Source organism: Corvus moneduloides, chromosome 4, assembly GCF_009650955.1.
Source record: "Corvus moneduloides isolate bCorMon1 chromosome 4, bCorMon1.pri, whole genome shotgun sequence".
In the NCBI taxonomy this organism is placed as follows: domain Eukaryota; kingdom Metazoa; phylum Chordata; class Aves; order Passeriformes; family Corvidae; genus Corvus; species Corvus moneduloides.
In genome coordinates, this window is record NC_045479.1 from 53,485,412 (window position 1) to 53,504,008 (window position 18,597).

General features: G+C 34.8%; 1 protein-coding gene across 6 annotated transcripts in view; it reads right to left on the reverse strand.

Moving 5' to 3' along the window:
• POT1 (protection of telomeres 1) overlaps window positions 1–18,597 on the reverse strand; it is a 57,698-nt gene that overhangs the window by 29,013 nt on the left and 10,088 nt on the right. For 4 of the 6 annotated variants that reach the window (XR_004239659.1, XM_032106319.1, XM_032106320.1 and 1 more), the window contains exons 5-9: window positions 17,989–18,107; window positions 14,177–14,287; window positions 12,315–12,362; window positions 11,025–11,139; window positions 4,650–4,780 (exon numbers count right to left, since the gene is read on the reverse strand). Coding sequence is in view for 4 of the 6 variants with exons in the window: in XM_032106319.1 (XP_031962210.1) it covers window positions 4,650–4,780; window positions 11,025–11,139; window positions 12,315–12,362; window positions 14,177–14,287; window positions 17,989–18,107 (524 nt within the window). In the remaining 2 variants the exon portion in view is untranslated. Of the gene's footprint in view, window positions 1–4,649; window positions 4,781–11,024; window positions 11,140–12,314; window positions 12,411–14,176; window positions 14,288–17,988; window positions 18,108–18,597 lie in introns of those variants that run through there. The other 2 variants (XM_032106321.1, XM_032106324.1) reach the window with 2 other exon arrangements.

Sequence of the window (18,597 nt, forward strand, 5' to 3'; positions counted from 1 at the left end):
GGGCTTCCACCAATATTTCACTGTAAGTTATTTTCCTCTTCTCCCGAATCCTTTATGTCATGCTTTGAGCATTTCGGAGGCTGACCTCAAACATACTGTACTCCTGACATCTCTCAGTACTCTCATTTAGTGAATTTGAAATCAGCCTTAATGTAGGAAAAAGCAATTATAAAATAAAAATAAAGAAATAAAATATGTAAGAAGATAAGTCTCAACTGTCATGATGAGAAAATTACCAACGATCTTAAGCAAAACCAGGTGTCCTTAGGCTCAGGCAGGTGGAGAAGCCACTGAGTGCTCTCACACATACACAGAATTCAACAGTATTATTTAGTGAACAACAGAAGAAACAGGAGAAGAAAATGTAGAATGGGTTACAGAACAAAACTATTTCACAGCTGGAAAATTATTTATGTCAGACCCACAGAGCAGGTGATGGTCAACAGAAATTCTCTGGGCTTGTCCTTTAAAAATAAATCATTGCTAAAGTGATGAGGGATCAATGGAGTGTAAAATGAACAAACTCTATGGGCAAATGCTGTTTTATTATGGCACTCTTAGTAGATCTCAGCTCAAGTTAAGCATTGATACTGTAAGCATGTTGTATTTTCCAAACGGTTTTGAAATTGAATTAGACTTAGAAAAGAGTCAATCTGGGACTTTTGCACATGACAATTCCCTTCAGTAGATTTTGTGCCATTTCTAGAGGACATGGTGATATTTTTTTAAAAAACTGGTGGGGGAGGGTGAATGGGGGAATAACAGGGAAGTGGGGCAGACAGCTGTCTATTTAAAAAGTCCCTGAAAATTTTCAATAATTTCAATAAATAATGGTTGCTAAATAAAAATATCCTCTGGGACAAAAATGGAGCAGAAAAAATACATTTGGCTTGTTCTAAGCAAGCAAGTAAATTCCAATACATATTGCAGGAGTCTCTGGCAGAGATTTTGTAAACTAAAGAACAATAGGAGAAATGTCACCTTAACATACTGCATGGACAATAAATTCTAGTGATTTCTATGGGGTACAACACTATCCTGAATATGGGTATTGAAAAGAAGCTAATCTTGAAATATTTATAAATAGACTTACAGCAAAGTAAAAGCCTTTTTTTTTTTTTTTTTTTTTACTGAAGATGGTGTTATTCATCTCACTAAATGGAAAAGTGTGATAGTAAGTAGTGTATAAAGCTGGAATAATAGCATCTCCAAGGTAGTTTTCTATCAAAACTGATTGTTAAATTATAGAAGCAAAGGACTATTATGAAACCACTGCAGTCACAGATCATCTTAGAATATCAAAAAATGCCTAGGGAAACAACATATACCAAGTTACTGTACATGTTTTTATACTAAGAAAGAAGATTTTATTTTTTTTATGATTGCCACTGATAATATTTTTATGAAGAAAAGTATCCTGTCAGAAAAAAACCCACCAGAATGCATCTTGTATATTTCTTTATATTTTGTAAATGTTGTCTCATCTTAAGTAAATAGTCTAAACAAATTTGGATAATACAGTATGATGATTATATTTTCTTACATTTTAATAATGTAATCCTGGTTTACTTGTACCTCCAGCTGTATGAACAGAGAGATACTAATGAAATAGAGAAGTCATTTGAAGTATAAATTAAACCATTTTGAATATGTTTAAATATAGCAAGAAGAAAACTGAACTACCAAAACCATCTGCGGGCACCTTCTAAAAGAAAATTAACAATATTGCAGGTTTAGCCAGTACCAGCAGGCTGCCTCTTCCCTCTCTTTAACAGTGTAACAATTAGGCATTAATTCTAAGATATTAAGAGCATTCACAGTGAAAAATAAAAAAGAAGTTCCAAGAAAAATCCACGTAAGAAAACTCCTCCTTTGCCCTGACGATAGAAGGGGACTAGACAAATAGATCACAGGCCTGGCTTTTATATTGGAAGATGGGGGGGCTTGCCTTCCAGAATCTCTGCAGAGCACTGATTGTGGCTGAAAGCCCAGGTACAGTACTGCAATCACTAAATTCTGCAATGCATTAGAACTCATCATAAGATTATGTGCATAAAGACCAATTTCAAGAAATACTAACAGAAATGTAATTACAACTAGATAATTTCCCAATTCTGTTACTAAGACACTTAAAATTTTCCTTCTCTGCAACAAATACTGAGCAAATTAAATTACTGTCTACTCAGAGTAATTCTAACAGAATCATCTTCATTAAATTCTTATTAGCTCTGACCATCAGATCTTGCCAACATCTCTGTTACTATGAGGAGAAGTTATCCATTAGTAGCCAATAGTGTAACTGGGAGCAGTAATTTTTAAAATGTGTTTGCTATCAATGTCAACTTCCTGGAAGTCCCTTGAAAGCACATCTGGGGCAGACAGAACGTAAACACACACTCTAAGGACTGTGTATATCTATCTGTCCTCATTGGTAAGCACAGCTCTGACAGACTATGGCCTCTGCTACCTTTGATTGCTTTCCATTCAGCAAGCTAAGACAAGGTGATTAAGGCCTGAAGACAACAGCACAAAAGAGTGAAAGAGGAACGGAAGAAAGTGTAATTAGAAATCTAATTAAGAGATGTTGGTTTTTTTTTTAATTGAAAACTGTGTTGCACAGTATTCATAGCTACTATGCTGGTTGTGGCTGAAAGAGAAAGAGGTCCTCCCCCTCCCAGTTCATTCCCAGAAGTTGGCACCAGGCTTTTGTGTCAGACTTCTACCTCCTCAGATCAGATATGAAAAGTTCCAAAGTACCTGTTTCTTAGTCTGGGATAGTCAGAACATTCCCATCCAGAAAAGGGCAACTTAGTGACTCTAGATCATTTTAACTTTGAAAGTAATTAAACAAGCTCTCAGCTCATGCATCTGAAGAGACACAAATTGTGAGCAGCTGGTGGTCTGTTAGGACTGGAAACCACTTAGAACAGCTCAACCACGATGAAAAAAAAGTGTTTATGAGAAGTGAATTGATAGATGCTCTCTTTAAATACCAGAACATCATCTTGGAGAATGATAGAGTACCAACTGACAAGGATTCTAGAATGATCTCAAAAAAAGTGATGCCAAATCAGAACGGTGAAGTCCCTTAACCTGGCTTTATCAGTAGGTTTCCTTAGTAAGTTTCTGATAAAAATAAATAGTGGAAGTTAGACAATACTATGTTCGCATAAATTTATACATAAATTTCCTGACAGTGGTCTTGTTTATTTTCTTAATGTATACTTAGAAATCCAATACTGACCTACCACAGCTGTGCAACTTTTCAATTCTTTTATTTTGACCAGCTCCTTTCTACCTTCTCCTTTTTCACATCTATATTATAAAATGTGCACTGTGTTTTCAGAAGCAATAAGTAAGTTTTTATCTCCACTGAGTTTCTGAAATGAGTGTATCTGTATAACACTCATCATGATGGATTCAGAGAAAATATTAAAATTTAGTGTCTTTCCCATCTGAAGTTAAATTCATGAACTTCCAAGACTAGTAACACATCTCAAGTACTGATCAGCAACACAAGCTTCAAAATAGAAATACAATTTAATTCCACCTTTATTATATCGACAGATGACCTTAGAGAAACCTTATACTAACCCAGAATAGGCTAGCTAATTTCTCTCTCGATTGTAAATACTTGTTATATACAGGAATAACTGAAGACTCTTGCTGAATCTTAACAAGTTCTTTCTTAACAATCTCAGTGGTACGAAACTCAAATACTGGATAAATCTTAACCACTTTTTATATCTATTATCATGGAGTTTTCTTCTTTGTTCTCCTGCTACAGCATATCATAATGTACATGCTTAGCACTACAGATATTTATCCCTTTTATCATCCTTTTGTACAATCCTAAATTTCCTAGATCTCTCAAGAGTGTTCAAATAAGCAAACTGGGGGTTGTTTTTTGGCTTGTTTTTTTTTTTTTTTCCACTGGTCTCTTTCATGACATTTATTAATTTCTGCTATAATTATTTTACACAAAAAGCAAATACATAATTATGTATGGTTATGTTGCAAATTAATGGTAAAATCACATCTTTGGTCCTATTCTGCAGCTCTTTAAGTATGGTCCAGCATTAAAAGACTTCCATTCAGTCCTTGTAGGGTGGTTCTTCTTCCCTATACAGTTGCAGCAGGCATAAAAAAAACATCCAACAGAAGCAGTATCAAAGCTATAAACAGTTTCCTGCATGCCCTTTGATACAGATGAACAGGGAGTAAGGCAGGAAAACACCGAAGCAGCAGCTGGAGCACTCTGCACACTAACAAGCCCAGACAGACTCCCTTTACTGGAGTGACTCTCCAGCTGACCTAAACTGCTACACAACAAAAGACATAAAGAAACTCCTCAATTCTACCACTTCAAAGAGAAATAAATTGTGCAGATTTATCTCGGTTAAACTCTTTTCATCTAGAAGTACCACATGATTTTTTTGTCAAGTAGTTTAATAAATATTGTTGGTGTTGAAAAAATGTCAGTTTCCTTTCAGCTTTGGTCCACACCATAGCCACAGCTGTTTTAACAATCAGGTGTTTTATCCAATGTCTCCAAGTGTTAATCTCTTTACATGTAGAACTAAATTATTCCTATGGTCCTCTCACTGCAGAAAAGCAAGCACATAAACCCCCCCCATCCTAGTACATACCTTTATTCTGTGAAATCGAACAATATCACCAACTTTGTAAATTTTTGGCAGAGAATCTAGATTTCCATTAAAAAGAGTGCATGTTAACTTCACATTTGATGGGTCCACAAGTGTTACAACTGAGCAGTAATCTGTAAAACATAAAAGTGTCTGAATGAATAACAGGCATTATGGAATTATTAATACACAGATATTAAATTTGGGAGGAACAGCTCTATGGCCAATTTTTTCTGCTATCATCTGTGTAACTCTTTCAAAGTTAATTTTTTTACACTATCGTAACAACTGAAGTTTGGCCCATCTTGCCAATAATTAGCCCAAAAATGAAATGTGTGATTAAGCACAGCTCTGTGAGGAAGAACACACAATCCTTTTTTTTCTGTCTGCAACAGGCATGCTATTCTTTCACTTTTCAATTACTTGTTCTACAAAATGAGGAGCATATGTACAATTTTAAAATCATTCTCTAAGATTTATTTTGCACAGCCTTCCGAAAAGGTAATGAGTTCTACAAGTTCTAAAAGCAAATAAAGCATAAATTACATATCCTTCACTTCAACAAAATATGCAAGATATATATATATATCTATATATATATCTATATATCACAAGAATAAAGTCACACAGTGGTAGTTATAAAGTAAAAATATGAAATATGCCCTTTTGAAGTTAAACTTCATAGAATTTCACTTCTAATAATGATCTAAAAAGTAAAATTAAAACAAGATACAAAGATGACAATGCAGACCAGCCCAGAACAGAGCAGTATTTGCAGATGACATAAATAAAACCTGTATTTTCCATTTCAGCTTACAGAAGCATGTGTGCTCTGATACCTTATAAAAGTAAAACACAGTAAAAGCACATTTGCTCTTTCTCAACACGGTAGCTGGTAACCTACCTGAGAAACCAAGTGGCAGCAGAAAGAAACACTACATCCTGCCCCCAACCTCCTGTACCACCTACTGCCCCTCCAAGAGACACCTGTAGCCATAGCCAGTGGAACAGAGGGTAGGAAGGAGGAAGGGGGGCTGTCTGGAGTGATGCTGAACCTGGGAAAGGTGGAGGAAAGGTTTTCTCCCTAAGTGTTCAAATGTTTTTTTGTTTCTCAATATCTGAGTAAGTTATTCGATTAGACGTTAACTGGCAATGAATTAAATTCCCCAAATCAAATCTGTTTTGCCCTGACAGTCATCTCTTAAAGAGAAAAACCCAAACAGGAAAGAAAAAAAATCTAAGGATCAAAACCCCCAACTTCCCTTAGCTGTAATTCTGTGAGGCAATTAGTGATAATGACACTACACCAGAGCTTCTGTATCTGGGAACTGAACAAAGGTGCCGTAGTTCTAAAACAAAGTCAATGGAATCTCCATCATGCACATTACAAAGATGCAGGCATGTAAGTTGTTGCTTGACAGCTGTGAAAGAGAATGCTCTCAGTCTAGTAAAACTAACAGATTTGCCTTATATAAAAAAGCTACAGGAAGGCAGTCATAGAAAGATGATAGTCATAGTCACGTAAACTCTGAACAGATTCCCCAAACATGAAGACAGGTGTGTAAGACTGGATTAAAACATGTGGTGCAAAAGAAATATTCTTCTGTTTCCAGCACATACACCCTTAAATTTTGCTATCATTTAAACTAAAAAGTTTAAATTCCCTCATGATTTGAGTGAATGAAGTGGTGAAAGAAATCCACCGAAGGCTTACCGAGAAATAAAACTTTTCCTACATACATAAAAACCTTCTGTATTTCTATAAAACTAGTACTCTTCTTCTTTCCCAAGATTTTTACATAGACTCAATAATGATAAATTATCTTCTTTTGCATTCGAAAGTTGCTGAGATCACTCTTTTCCACACTCCCATCAAAGGCACAAGGTCCACATAGTCTATTTTGACATTTTATGCCAGGAATGTCATGAATAAACTCCAGTCACTGGCTGACAAAACTGCAAGTATTTACTACTGTAATCCAAAGACTGATGTGTTTCTTTGGATAAATGAATTTATGAATTTTATGATTTTTTGAATGTATGAATTCTAGAGGTTAACTTAAAAGAGCTGTTGCAAATATGAGCAAAATGAGCAATTAAGAAAAAACCCATATGGTTCATAGATTTACAATCCTTTGGGGATATAGAATAACATGCCACAGTGCACTGATATAATCCAACATCAGAATCAACAGGAAATAGCAAAAAATTCCACATTAGAATTGTGGTTACTCTTTGGTGCTGTGATTATACAGCCTAGTCAGCTTCATACATGTGCAGCTGCCTATTTAATGGTAGAAGTTAACACACTGCCTCAATTTTCTGTGTAATTAGCATAATCATGTAAGACTGATAATCATCTTAGTCAAAGCAGTATAAAGTATTACACTTGCTTAATATAGCCAGGGAACACATTCTACATAATACAGGTTCTCTGTCTCTGTGACTTTAGTCTTCCATTCCTCACTATCACCTCAAAACACCACTTCTACAATAAACCTAATTACAGTAGAGGTCTTTGAGAACAACGCATAAAGACTGATTTTTTAAAATCAAATCATCATTCAGCAAAGTCCTTTTTGAAAGTTAAAAATAAAAAGCCACCTGTCTTTTCTTTTCCAGCCGAAATGTGAGAATTGTTTTCTGTTTTCCACAGTAGCATTATAGATCAGTGAATTAATTCATTTTTCTAAAAAAATAGTGAGTCAAACTCTAAACAGAATTGCTGAATTTAAATAATGTCCCAGAGTTAAAGAAAACAATATAATGTCATTGGTCACACTTGATTTTTCTCAGTATACTTTCCAACAAAGCAAAATCCCTTCATTACCAAGCTAATAAATAAATAAATAAATAATGAAAGTTTACCTATTGGAGTCAATTTTCCTTTACTAGAGAAATTTATTCCACTGATTTAAAAAATCCACTGATTTTCTTTAAAAGAGAATTTTTATCACTGGTAGATTTTACTTGCAATAATCTGTCTTAAAAATATGACACAACGGATGCACAGTTCAGCAAATTTATATGCTACAGAAGAAGGCTTTTTACTTTCATACTACATTGTCTCAGTAAAAGCACTGAATTTCAGCTGACACTACACAGAACTTCAAAACGTACCTACCTTTTTAAAAATATATTTAATTATTATGAAGAGGTATTCTCACATAGGCTTAACATCATGTGAGGGACACCACCTGCCATGGATAGCTACCTGGAAGGATGCCTGTAACTGCCCAGAATTGGTGTTTATGAAAACAAGGAGACATAACTGATGTTTAATTTAAATGAAAGTATAGAGTGATGGTCTGCATGCATCTTACATGCTTTTTATATTCCTTCAGATTAGTCCTTATTGTTCTTTAAGAATACAATTTCTGTAACTTGTTAAAGAGTTATTTCATTTCATAAAAAATCCACAACTATTTGGTAATCAGTACAAGGTTACACTATCTGCATGGAGAATGCTGATTGTCAAGCTTCTAGGTCCTGACTTTAAATAGTTTGAAACATGAATCTCTTGCAGCCCTGTAACAGTCATGAAAATCTTGAATTGCCTCCACTATCATGGCAGTCTAGATTCATTCTTCAGGTTACAGCTTTCCTTTCATAATGTCATAGCATTTCCACTCTTTTATGGACTGTTATGACAGTCATTAGCATGAACAGAAAATCAGCATTTCTCCACAGTATGTACAGATAGATAAAAAACAAACACTAAAACCCCAAACCCCACAGCTTCACATACAAATGCACTTTTCAGTCATCCTAAGAAAACCAGAATTGCTACAAAAGCTTTCCAGATTAGTAGTTATTGATACTGTAGGACTTACAAGTTGTTTAGGATTTACTGATTAAACATTTATTGTAGTTTTACTGGGACTTCAGCAGTTCCTGACAAATATGCTTGTATAAATTGCTAAGGTGGAAAGCATCGATCTAATTATACTTCCCCCTTTGGGCAATCACATATTTATTCCTCAATAACATTTACTGGAAAACCCACTACCTTGAACCAGTAACTTCACCCTTCAAAGAGATAAAAAGGTTTTGGGCAATGTTGTTAGCAGTCAGGGACTCTAATTAAAGACTGCCTTCTGTTTCTTTTATTTCAATACACACAAAAAAGAGAGAGATTATTGTAGCAAATTATTCTCTCTTGAAAACAATATGAAACATTAATACTGTTTTCAAGAATTACTGAGGCCATTCAATACACAAGTGTCTGCATTAACACCAAGCAGCTGACCCAGTCGATTTACCATTTATATTTCAACAAGACAGAAGAAAATTAGTACAAATGTACACACACTCCTATGCATGTGTGTATATATATATGTACATACAAACATATATTGCAGAAGCCCAAAACAAAACCTCTAAAGAATCAAACTGTTTTACTAGAGCTTGTTATTTCTAACATGGTGATACACTTCAGAGATACAAACAATCCAGTAACTACCAGAAGCATCTGGCTAAACAGATGTTTCAATGCCATCATTTGTAAACTGCAGATCAAAGTATCTGTCTTGAGATTTCTATTAACTATTTATTAAACTAGTTATTATTTTTTTCATTCCCTTTAAATATCTTTTTATCTTTTATTTATTTTCTATACTTTAAGATAAGAAACAGTGGTTATTTAAAAAAGAAATGCATATAACCACACTGAACAGAAGGGAAAAGAACATTATTCTAATCTCTAGAGGTCCATGCAAAAAAAGGGTTGGGGTAGCAGTACTGTCACGTTGTAATGTCCTAAAACTTTCATGGTCAAGCACATAATCTCTGTAATTGGACACTACAAAGACAGAGGCTCTTTTTTTTCTATTTCCATTTTTTTCTTTTAAATCTCGAGGTTAAGTACTTGAGATATCCTTAGGTTTAAGGGAGGAGAGAGAGGAGAATATCATCTTTGTTAAAAATTTAAAGTATCTTAAGGCTCTTAAATTATTGGGGAAGGAAAGTTAGAATAGAGTTTCAAACACTTCCAACAGATCTTCTAGCAGACAAAATCCCATCTGTCTCTTTTACCAAGCAAGACCCAAAGTACTTTCTTGGACAGTTTTCAGAACTCATGAAGTTCTCATATATAGACATTTCAAACTTTATGCCCCCAGCGAAAGTGTGCTTAGCTAAAACAACTTTCTCTGTAAAAAATAATTTATAAATACACTGAAAACTCATTTCATTCACTAGTGTTTTAACACTCACCTAAATGCAGTAATGGTAATAGCAATTATGCACTTTTAATTATAGACTATATAAACAGACAAGACTAAATTAGGTACCACTCCAGGGGTACTCACTTTCAGTGGGAACACAGTGCAAAGCCTCAGCCTTAAGCCTTAACATGTGTAAGAAGGAGCAGCATCAGGGCGTATCTATATAGTGAATAAAGACCCATGTGGATTAAGTACAGTGGCCCCACTTTCCATGCTTCCAGTGGGCATCAGCTTAAAGCTACATGATTCTACTATTACAGTATCAGACAAAGAATGTATTAGTGCCAGATTGGACCAGATCTAATGCAACCACAGAATCTTCTGCAAGAGCCACTTCATGCCCTGACAATGCAGAACCATCATCAACCATTTTGCACCCTCTCAAGCAAACATCATTCTGGACTGTGCAAAAAAATCAAAAACCAACATTGAAATATTTGACTTATCAGTGAATATTTTTACTCAAAACCCCAGACTAATTAAAACTGTTTTAGAGATTTTCATTATAAAGTAGCAAGTGAATTACAACTATCTTCATAAATATTAACATCAAATTGTGTCCCTGTTCTCCACTGATATTGTTGTGTTATTTTAATAATGCCAACTGAAAATATACAGGGAAAACATATCAGGAAGCTATTAATGACACTTAGGCAAGGACTAGTTGTTAAATAAATAATCATTTTCCCTATTAAATTTCTACTACTTAAGAAACCGAAATGACTAACTTGACAAATAACTCAGTAGAAAAAAATCTCTCCTGGCTGCTTTGGAGACATGCTACTTTGAGAGTCGGTGCATTTAACTTCACTGTTCTTACATATCTGGAATGGATGGCAGCCCTAATGATTTCCAGCAATCAGTGCTTGTCTAATTAAGATGTTCCAAGTCCTCAGTTCCCCAAAGCCTTGTTAAAGTAGCTGGAAAAATGACAAATCTTCATTAAGAACTTTTTTCATTTGTTATCTCCACCAGCCTGCCTAAACTGACTGGTATCTCTTATCTATTTGTTGTTCTGTTTCCTTTGCTACTAGCTGGTCAAAGCTATGGTCAAAGGATCAGGTGAATTTGTTGTTCTGGTTGATTTTTAAAAAACATAGTAAGAACAGTTCTCCCTGGAGGAGATTTCAAATCTCTTGAATATAGTACATACCAGTTCCTTTGCTAACATATGGAGGCTTGAAGAATTTCACAATGCCATACAAGTTCACTATAGTTCCATCTTTGAGATGATTCAGAGGAGTATACACATATTTTGGAGCAACAGACTGAAAAGGAATGATACAATTGAGGGAATAGAAAAAAAAATTATTCAAACATTCATACAGAACTTTGTCTTTTAACATCATTCATCCTCAACATGTTTATTTAATCTTAAAAAAAGAAATAAGGATTACCTATTTCTTTGTATCTTAAGTCACTTTAGACTCAGAAAGTACACAAGACTTTTAATTTCTTTTTGTGATTGCATCTTTCTTACAAAAAGCCAACCAGTTAATTCAAATAAGTTTCAATACGTGAACCAGGTGAGTAAAAGTCATTACAATAAAGAGTAATGAAAGATAATTTTTTACTTATCCATTATAACATGTCCATCCAGAGGACTTTTTAAAGCACATACATTAATAGCTTTGTATTTCTGCTTGGCAGTGTCACTGCACAGAATCATTGTCTTGGGCTGGTGGGGGGGTTACCTCTCACAGACACTGTGCACATCCTCTGATTGAAAGACCACAGTTGCTGGAGGATTAAAGAAAGCAAGGACTACTTTCTACAGTTTCAGGACTATTCTCCTCTCTTCTTAAGGTTGTAATATATCCTGATTTGACTCTTTTAAAGGATACGAGTTCTGCCAAACTGACTGATAACTGCGGTTTTCAAGTACTATACTGAAAAAATCAAACTGTAAATAAAAATGATATGAAAACAAGCTCTATCACCATTGGTACTGAATCTTTAAGATCATGATAAAGAACATTAAAATTTCACAAACCAGTTCCTCTGCCTTTAAAATACTATTTCCTGTAGAATTTTAATTTAGACACATAAAGGCTTGATCCCAGCAGTAATCAAAACAAATGTTAAGATCAGTACATGAAGTCTGATTTTAAATCAAAGGAAGTTTCATATTTCCTTTTTTTTTCTACAGCGCAAGCATACAATTTTATTTAGACTAACAGTTACCTTTGTAGTTCCAAGTTCCTAAACCGACATGAAGTCTGGAGATCAAGAAGGGAACTATACCACAAGTATTGAAAACATGCTACTTTTTTCATATTTTATTTTGTGTTCCAGGTATATTCTTTGCAAAAGTAAAAGCTAAATGACTGCTGGGGCAAGAGAGTGGAAGTAAATAAAACAGGAACAAAAACGAATTCCACACATTCTTATTTACATGCAGTTAATCTCACGTGATTTAAAAACATCCCAAATGCAAACTCACCACAGATGCAGTTTCTGAAGCAGCAGTTGTTCCTGGTGTAGTGTAAATCTATGGAGAAAAAGACCCCCAAGCTTTCTGATTACAAAATTGAAGGCACTGCAAATATAACATTTGATAACTTTATAGCAAATACAACACTATAAGGAAATACAAACCAGCCCTACAGACATTTTTGCTATATGAATCACCTCTGAATCTAGTAAAATTTTAGCTACAGAAGAAAAGAAAGTAATATTTACTGCAATTAGACAAAAGCTTCTTCAAAAAAATACATTTTCTAAAGTCACTTAGTTGAATATGTTAGGTCACATTAATAGAGTAGCATTTGGAAGTTGGATGCTACAAATTTAAAACTGCACTTGCTTAACATAGACCTTAAACGGGTTTAGGTTTTGTACATAAACACGTATATACATGTCAGTGCTCAGAGGAGATCTATTCTCAGCAACTTATTACTTTTCTTTGGGGGAAAAAATTCACCAGAATGGGATAAATTTTATTTAAAGATAGTTCCTAAGCCTTTTGAGCCTTACTTATAAGCCAAACTTATCTTCAATGTAAGGTCTTTTAAAGAACTAATTGTGGTGATTTGACCAAAAGCCAACACCCCCCCACTCTCTCTGTGAGGAACATAGGGCTCAGCTGCCATCCTGAGGCCACAGCCCAGCCTGGCTGCCGGTCACAGGGCGCCGTGTCACAGCGGTGCACTGCCTCAGCACTGCCGACTCCTGCTGGGGATCTGCTTTTGCTCTCCTCCTCAGCCGCATTCCTGAAGCTGATTTTACTTTTAAACAGCCGAGTGAGAAGCTGTGATTGAGAAAGTGAAGCACACACAAAGTCTGCTCACTTGTATTAATGTTAAACATCCAATGCATGTGTCACTAAATGAAGTGCCAGAAGCTCCATTCTGTGGTCAATGATGAGATAAACACCTCAGCACAACCTAGGCATTCAGGGAGCTGCACAGTGTCTTTGGGATTAGACTGTATGTCACGAGGTCTGCCAATACTCAGCTGAAAGCCTCATGTAGCTCCTTTTAGGCACTTTTAGTTTAGATGCACTTATTCAGACCGAAGGCAGTTTTGCTATCCATGATCTTCAATGAAACATACTCTTTCTACCAATATATATCATCATCATCATCACCATCAACAGATAATGAATGTCATGAAGCAGTCTCCATTATCATTTTAAATAATTTTGTTTCTCGCTGAGGTATGTGCCAAGTTTTAGTTACCTATAGAGGTCAATTCCAAAACAAAAGAGCCTTTCTGGAATTAAACAAAAAAAGTATTTTCACTTAAATTTAGGATTTAATTAGAAAACAACTATACAGACAAAAATAAACAGCACTGATGTGAGAATAGCAAAAAAGAACAAATATTTTACTCAGGACAAAAGGATACAATTATCTTTATAAAGTTTAGATTATAGCAATCCATGTATTTGAAAGGCAGCAGTTCATGACTTGACTTAAAGCCAAACAAACTCATAGACTAGAGAAAAGTAAAAATTACAGATTTGAAATCACTCTTGCACCCTCTACCTTGTCTGCATTATTGAAATGTGTTATGCACAAAAGTAGTTTAAACAGCTCTAGGAATCTATCTAAAGTCAACTAAAGTCAAATTCTTGCACTCTGCAAACAGAAATTTACCTGGAAAATAACTTGGTTAGGCTTATTATAAAATTACATGTGCACAAACACAGATGTGTCTTGTTTCCTGATGAACAAGGTAAAATAATCTGTAGCATTTCAATTTTTAGTAGATTTTATTATTTTTTTTCTATTACAAAACAAAATGTTAATGTAAGTATTTTGGAAATTAAAAAAAAAAAGAAAAAGTTGGATAACCACATACATAAATGGCTGATCCAGCTTCTTCAGACACTTCCAGGTGACAACCATGTCTACCATCCTCTCTCACTGTAGGCAATTTTATCACCTTAAATCCTGCAACTATGAAGGTTTCCTATGGGGACAGAGCAATAAACAGAAAATTACACAGACGCTAACACGTTCTACTTTAAGACTATATGATGTGAAATGTCACCCCAAAGTCTCAAGACATTTACGAAACAAAAATCCTGAACAAATTATAAAAACTGCCTTTAAGTTTCACAAATTAGCTCTTTTACCCATGGAATTTATATTTACAACAAATGCCAGAAAGCTTTTTTTCTTTTAAATTCTGCTAACATTTTCACACTCTTGATGCTACTGTAACAGAGTGCTATTTTTGACAAAGCCTAGGGAGGAAGATTCACACTGAATAAGGCAAAAGAATCATTCCTCTTTGAATACACTAAAGACTGACTCCTTTCTGGTTAGCTTAACTAAGGTAGAAAAGAAATCACACATCAGATCAGCAGCGATAAAACACTTCTCTTGGAGCTTCTTTCTCACTGACTTACAGCTGCACTTTCAAGAAACTCTCCTATAAACTCTGTTTTGCTGGATAAACATCTTCCTTCAGGATTAAATAGGTAGGTCAATCAACAGGTAGGTTTCTGGTAGCAAAAGAGACATTACAAACTTCTCTGGCATCACTCCTGAGATTCTAGCACAGAAAGTGATCGTAACTGTATTTTCACTTCGGTACAAAGCTCCTCAGACACCACAAAATGAACAAGAAAAGGAGGATTTAAAGGGTACATGACTCAAGTCCCAGCAGCAGCCCATGTTTTTAGCAGCAAGCTCACCAAATAAAAAAGAGAAAAAAAAAGAAAGAATAAACGAAAAAGGAGAAGATAAAAAATACATTAAATACCTTTAGGTAATCAGAAGTGATTGAACAAAGCTATCTAATACAATGTAAATCTCCTTTATAGTCAGCTCCCTTGCTATCAGAGCTGTATAGCAGGGCTGTGCCAGTGTGCTCCATTCCAATAAACATATTAGACTTGGAATCCTATTTCTATTCAAGCTTCTACCAAAAGCACTTCCATAAACTTTTACTGAGCAACTTTTGCTCATGTGTTTATTTGACTACAACAAATAAAAGAGTGTTCTTATTAAAGCTGACAGTTTTAGCCAAATATTGCACTATGACAGCGTGGTTTTTTGCTACTTCAGCAATCTGACAATGCTACTCTAAATGATTTAAGATCCAAAACCTTAATGTTTTGTGCAAGAAAAAGAAAGGCTGCTAGATTAAGTGACAGTTATATATGTAGTTATTAAAATATTGGGAAAAAAATTTCTGCAGAAAATATAATTTAATCAGCTTAATTCACAATGAAACTACTTAGGGCATGATGACTTTCAGGTAGTGTCACAAATGGGAATACAATGTATACTTTGATTAAAAAGTAATATATAAGTCACCTAGAAGTAAGCCATACTCAAAGGTAAGTTAAAATGTGTCAAAACAATTAGAACACTCAGTATTCCTTGCACCTCTAACACACCGTCCTGCTAACAGGAAAGTTGTTTCATTCTTTCCAGGAACGCACAAATAAACTTCAGGAAACTCCATGAATTTTTCAGGAATCAGGAGTTAGTACATGTCTTTCACTGTTAGCTGATGCTATCCAGAATGTTCCTTCAACAGCAAAATCAACCTTCATCTAAAGAGCTATGCCTTGCTTATACATTATTCCCATTTCAGTATTTTATTAAAATTTAGGTTGCACAAGATTCTGGGATGTGGTTGCTGAGTCAGGATTGGAGCTCAGTACGGGTGACTTCTCATCTTGCTCTCCTCCGTCAGAAGAAACTTCAGAATTACATAGACTCAGCCTTTTAACAGGCTGATAATAAAAGAAAAAAATTTTGAGTAATATTAGGTCACTAGTGATTACTCTCCTGTAACACATTTGCCATATCTAGCACTACATTAAATAAAAACAAACTGTGGAAGGACTGTGCAATTCCCATCAGGAAAAGACAGCACTAACCTCAAAATCTAGGTAGAAAGAACAGATATACTCTCAGATTTTTTACAAATTCCCAGTCAACTTTGACAGGCTGTGACTTGAACTTTCTAAACCTAATATTTGCACAGTGCTTTGAAATTTAATGTTATATTAGTTTTCAAAATAGATTAGTTTCCATTTCGCCTTTAGCTAAGTAGATCTCGTAATTGGCTTGGGAATCAAAGCTATTTACATAAATTGGTGGATTTCCATGTCAACAGAAGTGCACTGCATATACAAACTCAGATTCGACCAACATTTTTAAGTGGTAAAAAGAAATTCTATTTCCCTCATTCAAAAAGTGTGATATACAGGAAAGACAGTATTTTTCCTGATGATTATTCTGTTACAGAATGAGAAGATTCTCAGGAGACAACATGACTACTCCCATTTTTGGAAATTGCCAACTCCTCCCCCTGGCTACTTAGCTAAAGTTCTTACACTATGCCAAGAATGACATGGAAACTAAAAAATACTAAAATCTTAAATGGCATGCAGCAAATAAACAGTATTGGACCTTCATGAAGTAATTCTTTAATGGCTAAAAAATGCTTTTTTTTTTCAAATGCTGCTAGCTTCAGAAATCATTGTTTCCTCATATTCATATTCTTCCAAACTTAAAATCTCATTTGAGACATGAGGTAAGGACCATGAAGGTTCAGTTCACTGGGGAAGAACAAACTGGGGTTTTAGCACACTCCAGCTAAGGGTTGTTGCCTGTGGTTTGTAGTTTCCTACTCAGCTCTTTAGTACTGATCTTTTTATCTTCGAATTGCTGCTCAATGCCTTGTTCAATATTTGTATTTTTATGAGGAGAGAATAGATTAGTTCACTGAATTTAAAAAGATTCTGCAGCTTGCATATTTACCAAAATAGTTAAAGAACTTCCAACCCTGACTTCCCTGTCAAAATTCCATGGAATTGAGAAATCTGTATAAAGACTGCAATTTGCCCAGAGAAGTTGTGGCTGTCCCACCATTGGAAGTGTTCAAAGTCAGGTTGACAGGGCTTTGGAGCAATCTAATGTAGTGAAATATGTCCCTACCCATGGCAGGGCGGTTGTAACTGGCTGATCTTTAAAGCTGCCTTCCAGCCCCAACCATTCTATGATTTAGTGTGAATGTGTATCACAAATGAAAAAGCACTAACATGAGCTCATAATGTATCATATACTAATTTTAATTTGATATTTGGCTAATACTGACATGTCAGTAAACTGACAGGCAATCTTATAAAAAGACTGAGGTAATTGTTTTTATCTTGTTCTCCTTTAGTGGCAACACACTGTCTCACAAACTCACAGGCTGACTTGTCTTTTACCTGGAGCTAATCAAACCAAGCTTCTATCTCTGACAAAACAAGACACCAGCACCAAGCCAACAAAAAAACCCCTGTACACATAGTTTTGAATTTTTTTTTTAATCTTTTAGTGTAACTGTCTTTGAAATGAATTTAATTCTAAAATTATCTTATCAGATGACAAAACATTCAAAATATGAATATAAATGGATGACTTCTCTATTATCCATATTCATGATTCTTTGCTGGCTAGGTAAACAGCACTGATAAAAAGAATTGCTTTATTTCAGTATTAGTGTGAGAAAGAATTTACGTAAGCAAACACTTTTTTTTTCTAGTTCATATATATAGATTTGAAGGGACTGAAGAGATTATTTCTAATTCTAGGGATAGGTAGACTAAGACAAGAAGTGAACATTCATCTGTGAAAAACAATTCCTAAAACAAGAATATATACATATATATGTTTTGGTGGTTTTTTTACCCCACGGCGTATAATTTTTGCACAATCCTCTGCCATTTTTCCATATATTAAGACATTGATGCTGTTGATCTGGGAAAACAAGTTATCCGAATCTAGAGGGGAAAAAAGCAAAAGTGATTCCAATCACTATACCTTCTCCAAAACAAAACAGAAGTGAAAAAGATTTACAAAACAAGTTGAACTACAGAGTTTAACACTTTTCAATTAATAAACAAAGTGTGCTAACTACAGGTATATTGCTCAGAATATTCTTCCTAAGAGGACCATTTAAAATGTGCACGTTGTATACCAATGTACAATTAAATAGAATTTTAAAAGATTTCCACTAATCCAATGTACAGTGTTAGAGAGGCAATGTTATCCAGTCACATTAGCACAGATCCTATTGTAGAATTTATTATAAAATGAAGATATTCCAGGATACAGACATATTAATTAATAGCCTTCCAGGAGGACTGAAGCAGAAATCATGTTGTTATTTTTTGAGTTTTCTACCTTTTACTGTTTCAGAAACATCATCAATGATTTAGGTGTGCAAACTTATGTTTCCGTGGAGAATGTGCATAAACTCTCTCCTCTCCT